Raw genomic sequence first — 12441 nt, 5'->3', positions numbered from 1 at the left:
GAATTAAACATCAAAGTTTGATTTCATATTGATTTCAATCTTTGACATGATCTTACACAGTCAATGTTAAAGCAATCAAGGTTATATCTTTACAAAATTAAAAAACAGTAAATCACCAATAAATGCTTGGTTGTCACTTATTGTATACCGTGTAGTCCAAAACAACAATCCTGTCAAAGAAATATTGTTTATCCTAACACAATTAATACCTCTTAAATAATTCAATTCAATTTTATTTATATAGCGCTTTTCACAATTGGTAATTAAAAAGGGGAAAATCGACAGACAATATAAGTAGCAAAATACAGCGGCTATGAATAAACTTTACTAGCGAGCGTGTTAATAATGGCTCGTATACGAGAGAGTGCTAAGTTAAGCCAATGTCCGCTGACTCCCCGGGGTTGAAAAACCCCTCGGAGAAAAAACCCCTGAATGAAAAAAGTCCTAGGAGGAAAAAAACCCTTATTTTATATTTAATAATAAATAATTAACGTCATTAAAAGTTTTTATACCCGTTTTACTGGTAAACAGCATGGCTGTGGTCAGTCTGGATCAACTTAAACCAACTTATGCCAGTATGAATTAATGGTAGTCTAAACAGAGTGCTTTAAGTTAAAGGAATGGTCTACTCATTTTCAATATTAAAATATGTTATTACCTTAACTAAGAATTGTTGATACATCCCTCTATCATCTGTGTGTGTGCACGTAAGCGCTGGAGCGCGCTGCGACGTTCGATAGCATTTAGCTTAGCCCCATTCATTCAATGGTACCATTTAGAGATCAAGTTAGAAGTGACCAAACACATCAACGTTTTTCCTATTTAAGACGAGTAGTTATACGAGCAAGTTTGGTGGTACAAAATAAAACGTAGCGCTTTTCTAAGCGGATTTAAAAGAGGAACTATATTTTATGGCGTAATAGCACTTTTGGGAGTTCTTCGACTCGCCTGAAAAGTCCGCTCCCCTTCTCACTCTCATAATGGGAGAGGGAGGGTGTTACTGCGCCGAGTCGAAGTACTCCCAAAAGTGCTATTACGCCATAAAATGTAGCTCCTCTTTTAAATCCGCTTAGAAAAGCGCTACGTTTTATTTTGTACCACCAAACTTGCTCGTATAACTACTCGTCTTAAATAGGAAAAACGTTGATGTGTTTGGTCACTTCTAACTTTATCTCTAAATGGTACCATTGAATGAATGGGGCTAAGCTAAATGCTATCGAAGCGTCGCAGCGCACTCCAGCGCTTACGTGTAGCACACAGATGATAGAGGGATGTATCAACAATTCTTAGTTAAGGTAATAACATAGTTTAATATTGAAAATGAGTAGACTATTCCTTTAATAAAGTCTTCAAAGCAGGGACTTGTACCACAAAGCCAGTTTAGTTGGTGAATTTTGTGCCAAACCTTGGATTTGGGTACTAAGAAAGTAGCTCAGCTATGCATCTAAACTGCTCCGGGTCAGGTTATGTTCTGGATCAGAGAACAAAAAAAAAAGAAAACGATTGGCTATAAACAAAGTGACCCGTGAGTTAGGTCTGGCTGATATTCATATTTCAGTAATTTCTTTTTTTCTTTATTCACAGATAGGCCATGCAACCTCGACCTGACCCAGCTGGGGCTCGAATTGGGGACCTTCTTGCTGTGAGGCAACAGTGCTGCCCACTGTGCAACCCTATCTCACTAATTTAGGGATGGATGGCGGTATACGATGAATATTACGATTTTTTAGAAAGCGAACTAAATGTTTACATATTCTAAACCACTTGTGAGGTGTCACAATCACCTCAATCAATCAGTGTTTGATGAAAATAAAGAAGAATACACAGCTTTCCTCATTGTTTGTAAGTGATGCGACTAATTCGTGGTTAGTGTTTTTTTCTTTCTAAGCCGGTCTGTAAAATTATCTGCAAACACTTGTTTTTTGGTGGATTAGTTAAGATTTGTGTTACTATATGTTTACTATGAAAATATTGTATAGTTACTATCAGACTTCTTTTTTGATACAAAGCTCGTCACAATATGTATGTAGCCCATCATGTGTGTGGCTCGTCATTTCAAAAAATTATGTGTCCGGTGCGACATGTATCCTTATGTGCATCATGCGTGATGTCAAAATATGAGCCTGTTGCAGATACATCAAAAGGGTTTATGATAACGTTCGTGTTTGCCAGATACTCGCTTAATCTCATGTGTATTCTGAGTTTAGTGTAAAAGGGACACAAAACTTTAAGATATCAAATATGTCTTTGGTGTCCCCTGAGTACGTATGTAAAGTTTAGTTCAAAATAAAATATAGATAATGTATTATAGCATGTTAAAATTGCCACTTTGTAGGTGTGAGCAAAACATTTTTTCTTTTAAATGCAAATGAGTTGATCTCTGCACTAAATGGCAGTGCTGTGGTTGGATAGTGCAGATTAAGGGGCGGTATTATCCCCTTCTGACATCACTAGGGGAGACAAATTTCAATAACTTATTTTTTCACGTTTGCAGAGAATTGTTCACCAAAACTAAGTTACTGGGTTGATCTTTTTACATGTTCTAGGATGATAGAAGAAATGGGGACCCAATTATAGCACTTAATCATGAAAAAAGTCAGATTTTCATGATATGTCCCCTTTTAAAGGGATAGTTCCCCCAAAAATGTGATAATTTCTCATCCTCATGTTGTTATAAACCTCTGATAAACCTCTGATTTTCTGATGAACAAAAATAATAATATGTAAGTATTGTGATAAATTATGAAGAAGATATTTCGATAGATGATGGTAGGCGCACGCTTGGCGGTACCCATAGAATTCCATTGAATTTGTTTTCCTACTATGGAACTCGTTGGTTATCGTTGGCTGTGTGCTTGCCATCATTTATCGAAATATATTTTTGTGTTCATCAGAAAACAGAAATTCATCTTTCATTCAGCTTTCTGGAATACTCCCTGTTAAAACCAGACAACTGACTTGTTTAAAGCTGTTTTCCAGAATGTTCATCCCTATACTAAAGTTATCATCATTGTGATATGTCTTTGAATAATCTCTTATTATCATCACACAGGTCCACGTGCTCATCTCCACTCAAACCCTTGCAGAGAAATGAAACAGTGACTGCATGTTTGATCTACAGTCGCCACCTAGTGGTGATAAAAATGAATAGCATTAACAGAAAGTCTGACTTCAACATGTTTTTGGTGTTATATGGTTCTTTATCTTAAAGGTAAATATAACAGTGAATGAAGATAATCATTAAACTGTGTTTAGATGTAGTTCAATACAGTTCAGAGTATCAGTGAAGCAAGTTTGAGAGATTTCTACATAAAATATATCATGTAAAAAATATAATCTCGATATCTTTAATAAGGTAACATTTTTTATAATGTATTATGCCACATTTAACCTCTAGGCTTTATTGTTTCTTACCAAAGATAAGAGATTGTTGCATAAAATTGGTTTGGGGCAGAATAAATATTTTTATAATATTAAATATATTATAAATATATTTAATATTATATATTATATATATTTATCTTTTCCTCTCATCTCATACAGTATTTTGACCATGACCCTTTAGTCTCTGTGGTGGTTCTTCATCAGTCAACATGTCAAATGTCCTTTAATGTGTTTGGGAATTAATATTAAGTGGTATTTGGTGAATTTAACCTGCAGTAACCCCAGCAATATGTAACTCTGCTGATGTTTTAACTGCTGTAAGGGATGAGAGTTTATATCTAACTTTATGTCTGTTTTTACCATGTACTGTTTTTACTGACTGCCATATGACTCTTACTGACATACGACTGTTGTTGAGCAATGAAAAAAATATTTTGTTTGTATCATGCAGTAAAATATATGATGCTTTTTGATGATTTAAATAAAATCTTCATACAATCTGAGCATGTCTGTGTTTTACTCTTGACTAATACTTTTATTCTTTTAACATTACTGGTAATTAACAAAGCGCCATCTAGTGGTTGTAAATGAATAACACAATAAATCTAAATATTTTAATACAAAATTGCATCTATACATACTGTAAAATACATTTTAAAAAGTAGCAATAAGCATTAATAGATATTAAAGAGTTTTGATATAATATTCATATAGATCTACAATAAAAAGTCCAAAAGTTGTAAATAGTTTTAATAAACAACACAAGGGACATAAAAAATAACTCATCAGAGTTGAGCCGTAATTACAGAACAATCACTGAACTCCATGACCCCCATATAGAACGCGCCGTTGTCATGGAACCATTATGACATCACATAATGGTTATAAAAGGCTCAGCCAGATGAAACCGGTATCATTTGACTAATCTGAACGCTTGGCTTTGGTTGACTCCGAACGCTACTGTACAGATTACCAAGTGAATTTTGCAGACTTTCAAAAAGTTCGCAACTTTAAACTGCTTGACGCACTGTGTACAGACAGACAGTTTACTTAGATTTCAACTCTCTGTGAACCGAGTCTAAACACAGTTAAGTCTTTCAGTTTTTCTTCGACATGTTTCGTCCTATAACACCATTGTCTGACAAGGACATGGAAGGAACAGATGTCGAAAACATGGATTTTATTTTACCGAATGCTGTGCCGAACTTTGACGATGTCCTTGATATTGGACTTTCGTCACAAGTCGGGCGCGCTGCCGGTTGTTTTAATCCATGTGGAGGAGAGGAGGAGGAGGATTATGAGGTGGATGTTTATCCAACACTTACTGAGGCGAAACGCCAAAGAGGTAAGATGCAAGTTAAAGCAAAAAGTCTGAATTTCATGTTGATAAGTTTACATACAGTTATTGTGTTGTTAATGCACGTGTACATGTAACGTTAGACACACCAGGTGGTGCTCGTGTACTTGACATTTTACCCGCCGTTTTTCTTGGCCGGCGGAATACCCAGACAAAGTTGGACTCGTTTAACAAAAAGCGACCAAAATTAAAAAAAATCTTCCCTGAAATTTAGGATAAAAATTGCGCCGTATGATGCCTTGTTCTAATATTCCTCACGAAAATTAACCATGGGTTTATGTGGTAAAAGTGTAGTAACCACGTTTATTGGTGTATTGATTATTAGCAAAACCATGGTAATTTTGAGGTAACAATGGGTTTACTACAGTACCGTTAACCATGATTTTTGGATGTAAATGTAGTAAAACCATGTTGACCTTTCATAAGGGATGTAGCCTATAACATAATAAATAGTTAGCAATAGTGCATATGACTGTTATTATCAAGATGTAACGGGTTGCTTTAATGAAAGCGAGTGAGAAGTGAATCCATGTGCAAAAGGTGTTTATTGAGTAAAATCCCAAAAAGGGCCAGCAAACAAATCCAGTGGGTATTCCACAATTGTAAATCCAAAGACAGGCAAAATATATCAGGGCAGGCGGCAATACAGGCAAAATCCAAATAAACAGGCACAGGTCAAAAAACAGGCAGATACAGATTAACAGAAACAGGTAACAGGCAGATACAGACAATAATCAGCCCTGAACAGGTATACAGGAAGTGCTTAAATACAAAACAGACAGGAAGTGTGAAGTGAAACATGGCAGGATGTATATCAAAATAAAAGCCAGAACAGAACAGGATGTCAAAATAAAAGTCCAAAATACAAAAATACACAGAACACATAATTACACAAGACTGCAAATGTGATGTTCATTTACGGAAGCCGAGGTTGTGTACTATTTTTATTTTTGCTTGCTTGTTTTCACATGATCACGACATAATTTAGGGTGGCCATTCGTGCCGGTGTTGTGTCGAAGTCTGTTCCCCCCATCTTTCCCTTCAGTCCAGTGCCTCTATGGCGTTTTCATCACGTTATAGGTTTTATTATTTATATATTTAAAGTTTTAATGGTTACTGAGATGTATATGTGTGCATTTCTGTAATGTATCTTTATTGTTCTTAATGGTAAGTCAATTATTTTTACAGTATGAATCATATTATATGTATAATATTTATTTAATTATGTATGCAAACATTACATTTTTAAAACAACCAGTAAAGGAAAAAAAAGAGAAAAAGACAGGCTATATTTTAAAAGAAATACCCTAATAGAAAACTGTCAAATGTATGAAATATTTAATCAATTGTATTATAAAATACATGATATTATGCCTTTTTATTATAACCAATTCAAATCTTTAATCTTTCTAAATGTAACGTGATGAAAAAACGCTATAAAAGCACTACACTAAAGGGAAACATAGGGGGAACTGAGTTCGACACAACACCGGTTCTCACATTTCAGTTAAAGATTTATTTCTTTTAAGACCTACAATCACTGTTCTTACATTGAAATGTAACGGTTGCTTTTCTGAAATTAAACCCGAAATATTAAACCTTGATGACGAATGCGGTCGACCAACGCGACTTCCGGAGAACAAACCCGAAAACATGTTCGGGACATGTCCGGCGGAACTGCCACGAATGGCCACCCTAACTTAAGAATAATTTATCGTTATCTCAAGTTAACAAAAGTAGTATTTTTGTGATGTGATTAAAGCTTATGAGTACTTAATATATGTATGTGAACGTGTTGTATTGTTTGTAGACAGCAAAGGTTATATTTTGAAGAAATTAGGTTTTATTGGATCAGGGATTAGTTTAAAATGAAATGTGTTGAATTTAGGGATCGTCTGTAAAGTTACGCCTCAATATACACGTTTCTACTTTTTACAGCATTTAAATGGAATGACTTTTAGTCAACAAACAGTCACAAACCCAACTGTGTTCATATGGTTGTCAGCTATAGTGTACACTTTTACTTTTTTATATATTTATTAATATAAATTGTTAAATACTATTGAAGATAGAAACGTGTACATTATTACTTTAGAGATGGTCCCTAAATTCACGCACATTATGGGATGGTTTCCCGGGCAGAGATTATTTTAAACCAGTACTAGGCCTTAATTTATTTAGGAAATATAACTAGTTTTATATTTTCAATATTAAAATATGTTATTACCTTAACTAAGAACTGTTGATACATCCCTCTATCATCAGTGTGCGTGCACGTAAGCGCTGGAGCGCGCTGCGGCGCTTCGATAGCATTTAGCTTAGCCCCATTTAATTCAATTGTACCATTTAGAGATAAAGTTAGAAGTGACCAAACACATCAACGTTTTTCCTATTTAAGACGAGTAGTTATACGAGCAAATTTGGTGGTACAAAATAAAACGTAGCGCTTTTCTAAGCGGATTTAAAAGAGGAACTATATTTTATGGCGTAATAGCACTTTTGGGAGTACTTCGACTCGCCTGAAAAGTCCGCTCCCCTTCTCACTCTCATAATGGTAGATGGAGGGTGTTACTGCGCCGAGTCGAAGTACTATCGAAGTGTCGCAGCACGCTCCAGCGCTTACGTGCACGCACACAGATGATAGAGGGATGTATCAACAATTCTTAGTTAAAGGCGGAGTCCATGATGTTTGAAAGCCAATGTTGATATTTGAAATCACCTAAACAAACACGCCCCTACCCCAATAGAATCTGGACCTTCTGTTGATAGACCCGCCCCACACATACGCAAACTGGCATTTGATTTGATTTTATTGGCTATAAGTGTGTTTTGGTAGTCGGCCCGTCTCCTTTTCCAACGCGTTTTTCAAACATCGTGGACTCCGCCTTTAAGGTTAGGGGTGTCCATGGTTAACCGATTAACCGTTAAAAATCGTTTAACCGAGTGAAACATTTTGTTCGGTAAAGTGGCATCAATGCCGTACATTGAATTTAGTTGTAATACATTTTTGCACCACCAGAGACCGCCAAAGCGCTCCCAGACATTTGTAATGTCCACAAGAAGTAGTAATGACCGAATACCGAATCCTACTTGCATCCGTATTCCATTAACACAGTAAAAAACATTAATGAAGTAAACAACGTCCACAGCAATGTATTTTTTCATTTTATTTAATTTTAACTGTACATTATGCCAGGATGACAAGTTGGAAAAACTATTTTGACAATAACCATAAGCCTATGCATAATGAAAGCGATGTGTTGCGACACGCTCGTTTTTCCAATAAGCAAGCAGCTCCGCGCTGAAAACTATATTTAACTTTGAGTGAGAAGCTCCGCTCGTCAATGTCAGTTTTCACACAGCCGTCCAATTACAGTGGAGGAGGGGCGGGACATTACCACAGCAACCAACCAGCTCACAGCTGAAGCGTCACAGCTACCAAGCGCTCGGCTGAAAAACAGCTGGCATTTGGTGTCCTCAAGGCGTTTTTTTTTGCCGTGTTTAAAAGTTTTGGTGTGTCCGGCCCCTAGGGCTCGTTATAGTTGTGCGTAGGTCCTACGGCGTAGCAGCGACGGCGTAGGTTCCGCGCCGGTTTTCATTTATACTTTTGCGTCATCGTCCGCGTCGACGTGCAAACACACGCGCGACCGCTGGTAGGCAGTATCCACGCGTGTAACCACAGTAGCAGCACAAAAGTGAAAGAAGAAGAAGCTTAGCAAGTTAACCCACAAACGCAGAAGAAACAGCAACTTGTTGTGTATAATTTGAGAAGACCAGCAATGATGGAAGTAAATAAACAGTGACTTTTGATCCAGTTTGAGTTAAATCACTCCTCAACGTGGCTCATCTTTGTTTTCACCGTCACAAACGGAAATACCTATGACGCAGTTTTTTTTTACCTGACGGGAGGGGTTCTGGTGGACCAATCACAGTGCTTGCGGTCCGCGTAGATCTCTACACAGAGCTACGCACAGGCTACGGATAGCCTACGCCATAGCTACGGCGTAGAACCTACGCACGACTATAAATCGCCCTTAAGGCTCACCGAAAGAAAAAGCTCATCTCCACGTCAGCACCCGATGTGTGTAATCAACGGCCGCGTGACGTCGACCAGCGTAGCGCAAGCCTAGGGTTCGGTTCGATGGAAAAAAAATCTAGGATTCGGCCGAACCCGAACCCCGTCAAAAAGCCCAGTATTCGGCCGAATCCTGGATTCGGTGCATCCCTACTTTAAAATCGAGAATGACAGGGCAAAATGCAAGTATTGCAATGCAGTGCTTATATACTTCATGTACAACTTAGGGTTGCTGCGGTGACAGAATTTTCCCACTGGTTAATGCATGCAGACGTGCGCATTTTACTTTCACTTTTGAATTACGCAATTGTTTAAATGCAGCGATTGCGTAAGCTGCATTAAATCGCGTATGAATTTGCGTGCAATGTGAGTGCAACAGCTGGTTTAATTAAGTGCTTGAGTCAATGTGCGCAGGTAATTCTCGCAGAACTCGTCCAAGCAGTGCAACCGGCTACTCCTCCATAAAGCGCTGCTTGAATGATGGGTTTATTTTTCTTGATGAAAAACACAACAACAAAACGATCTCGCTTATATTAAACATCATATATTATAACAAAAACGAGTAAGCACGCATCATCATCTGGTCAGTCAGCTCGCCTCGCAAACTCTGACAGAAATAAATGAAATCTGACACCTGCTGGTCTGTGACGTGACTCGCGTTCAGCTCCGCTGTGAATTCAGGCAGCAGACACATTCAGTTGTAAGTGTTTGCTCTCTCTAACGAAGCTAAATGATTTAATTACAAGAAAATAATAAAACGACGGTGAAAGACGGTGTCGGGGTGGGCAAGTGATCTAACCGGCTAGAGGCTGAAGCAACGGTAATCCCCGTTTCACAGACTATCGCGACAAACACAGCCAACACCCGGGCATCATAGAGAGGCGGCCGCGGAGCCTGCAAGTACCTTCGCCCAGCCTATAGGGTTGTGCCGATAGACGATAGTATCGTGTATCGACGATCTTCAGACATATCGCCAATGGCAGGCTTTCATGGCGATAGTCATGACGATAGTTGGCGAATGGTTATTATGATTATTATTATTATCATCATAGTTTTATATTAACACCCACAATGCATGCTTTTCCTCACATGAGGGTTTGTGGGCTTCACTTTACGTGGAGAGCTTGTAAAGAGAGAATTCCTTCTTGCACGTACCTGCACTTTATGCGCGCGTCTTGGTCTCCTTCTACCACTAAATCCAGCGCGCCGCGTCATGAGCAGCTGCGCTTCTCTCTGTCTCACGTGCACGCGCTCTCGCCTCTGTCCGAAGTCTAAACATAAACTAAAGTAGTAATCCTTATGTATTTGTTCAGTTTAATGCGTTTCATGCGAGCTGAGGCAAACTTTACTTTTTGTTTAAAATATGACCCGCTGCATGTTAGCGCCTCTCTCTCACTCTCGCGTACATGCAGAAAGCTGCGCTCTGTCCGAAGTCAGATCACTAGGTATTACTCCTGTTTATGATATGCATTTCAAGGAGTTGTAGAAACACGTCCCTCGTGTTTAATATATGATTGTGTTTAAAATATGATCGCGTTCCGCTGGACCGATGCGTTTAAAAAGGCACCTCTGAGAGCACCACTGCTTGACACGTGTAGTCTTCTGCAACAGCACTAAACCAATGCATTGAATTGTTTATGTGCGCGCACGTGTGTGTGCGTGCGCAGATGCATGTTTTTACAGTTATTAAGTAATCATGGTTAGGGTTTTAATGACGCGCTCGCATTAATGGCATCAGTTTTAAGAAGGTTGCGGTCATGACGGTGTTGCTCTTGTTTTTTTTTGTCCACCCATCAAGTGACTTGTTATAATGAGTAAAAAATTAACATATAAAAAAATGAGTAAACTACTGCCCCGCCCCCCGATAATATCGTGTATCGCCGATCTCACAGGCTGACGATAGGACGATCTGAAAATAGGGCATATCGCCCAACACTACCAGCCTACCATCCCCGCAAACGCAAAGTCAGTGACATACTTAAGCTGCTCTGTCCTTACCACTGCGTTTTATTTCTATAAATTAATTTCGTTTTAAATGTGGTCCAACCAGTTATTAAAGGTGTTAAAAAATTAACTACCCCTTTCTCGTGTGTCTGTATCTCTGGGTTGCCTTGCGCATAATATGGTTAACCGAGTATTAACCGCTAAGGGTGTCGGTTAACGGTTAATTAAAAACTTGAAAACGTGCAGCCCTAGTTAAGGTAATAACAGATTTTAATATTGAAAATGAGTAGACTATTCCTTTAACAAACAGGCCTCACTAAAAATTATGTTTTATTAACGTAGTTCGGGAGGAGCACATCAAATAAACCACTTAAAGGGATAGTTCACCCAAAAATGAAAATTCTTTCATCATTTACTCACTCTCATGTTATTACAAACCTGTAAAAATGGGGATACTCAGAGCCCTCTCCCCGGACAGCACGCCAAATAGGTTTACTAATTTAATCTATCTTATTTGTAAGTGTGAACTCGTGAAACATTACTTGTGTGCATTTTGAGGCAAAACAAAGGGCACTGAGGAATTTTAAGATATGTCAGTGCAAGTTGTATTCAGTTTGGGCAGCTCACATTTATTAAAGTTTCAGGCTACCGTAGTCTCTAATCCCTGTCCGGCAAACTGGCCCCAATCGTTCAACTTTATTTATTTATTAGTCTATCTGCAATTTTTACATCAGCAGTTCACATTAAAATACACTAAATATTATGGACAGGAAATTACATTATGACATTTGGATTGTCAGGATGACAAGTTTTTGTAATCTCGAGATCACCAGAAAATTAAGTCGTGATTACGAGAAAACAAGCAAGCAAAAATAATAGTAATGCATGGCCTCTCTCAGCTTCCATACAATTTAGACAAAAATAAAAATTATCATTTCAAATGAAGGCATTAATTTATTGAATTGTAATTGCAGTGTTTGGAGGAGAGATGGATTCATTCCTTCCGAATGCTGTGTTGACCTGTGACTATGTCCCTGATAACGGACTTTCATCTGAGGTCGGCTGCGCTGCCGGTGGATTGAATCCAAGTGGAGGAGTAGAGGAGAAAATCCCAACAAGTAAGATGAAAATGAAAGCAAAATGTGGCTTTAATGCTGATAAGTTTAAATACATTATTCTTAATGCACGTGCACAGATAGACACTAGGTGGTGCTTGTTTACTTTTTACCTCATTTTACCTTTTCCTTTGGCACATGACATCACTTCTCACTTTTGCCAATACAGAAACCCAAATTTTGAAATACAGTTGACATATTGTATACAGTTGAATAAACAATACATTGACATTAAGTGACAAGTTTTAGACACATATTGATCACTTCAGTTAAAGCATTAATTTCATAACATTATTTATTGAATTGCAGTGTTGGGATGGAGATGTGATGATGACGGAATGGATTTTGTCCTTCCAAGTGCTGTCCTTGACATTGTCCCGAACAACGGACATTTGTTAGACAGACACGCCGGTAGTTCACATCCACGAGGAGGAGTAAAGGAGTTTACTCCTGCATTTGAGGAGGCGAACAGCCCCAAAGGTCAGATGGAAATTTTGTGTTCTTGACAATCTTTAAATCTGTGCCCTGTTTGTTTCTTAAAAGTTTTGTTGGCCCTTGCAGATACT

At 38.1% G+C, this 12441-nt stretch overlaps 2 protein-coding genes across 7 annotated transcripts in view; one reads left to right on the top strand and one right to left on the bottom strand.

The window, feature by feature from the left end:
• ggcta (gamma-glutamylcyclotransferase a) overlaps window positions 1-12441 on the bottom strand; it is a 439956-nt gene that overhangs the window by 114007 nt on the left and 313508 nt on the right. The window lies entirely within an intron of this gene.
• LOC129454554 (uncharacterized) overlaps window positions 1-12441 on the top strand; it is a 79622-nt gene that overhangs the window by 60905 nt on the left and 6276 nt on the right. For 2 of the 6 annotated variants that reach the window (XM_073858607.1, XM_073858610.1), the window contains 4 exons: window positions 1585-1842; window positions 3053-4729; window positions 11735-11878; window positions 12185-12355. In XM_073858607.1, coding sequence (XP_073714708.1) covers window positions 4498-4729; window positions 11735-11878; window positions 12185-12355 — 547 coding nt within the window. In that variant the 5' untranslated portion in view covers window positions 1585-1842; window positions 3053-4497. The remainder of the gene's footprint in view (window positions 1-1584; window positions 1843-3052; window positions 4730-11734; window positions 11879-12184; window positions 12356-12441) is intronic. The other 4 variants (XM_073858609.1, XM_073858606.1, XM_073858608.1 and 1 more) reach the window with 3 other exon arrangements.

Source organism: Misgurnus anguillicaudatus, chromosome 20 (genome assembly GCF_027580225.2).
Source record: "Misgurnus anguillicaudatus chromosome 20, ASM2758022v2, whole genome shotgun sequence".
Taxonomy (NCBI): Eukaryota; Metazoa; Chordata; class Actinopteri; order Cypriniformes; family Cobitidae; genus Misgurnus; species Misgurnus anguillicaudatus.
This window is presented reverse-complemented; position numbering and strand designations above follow the sequence as displayed.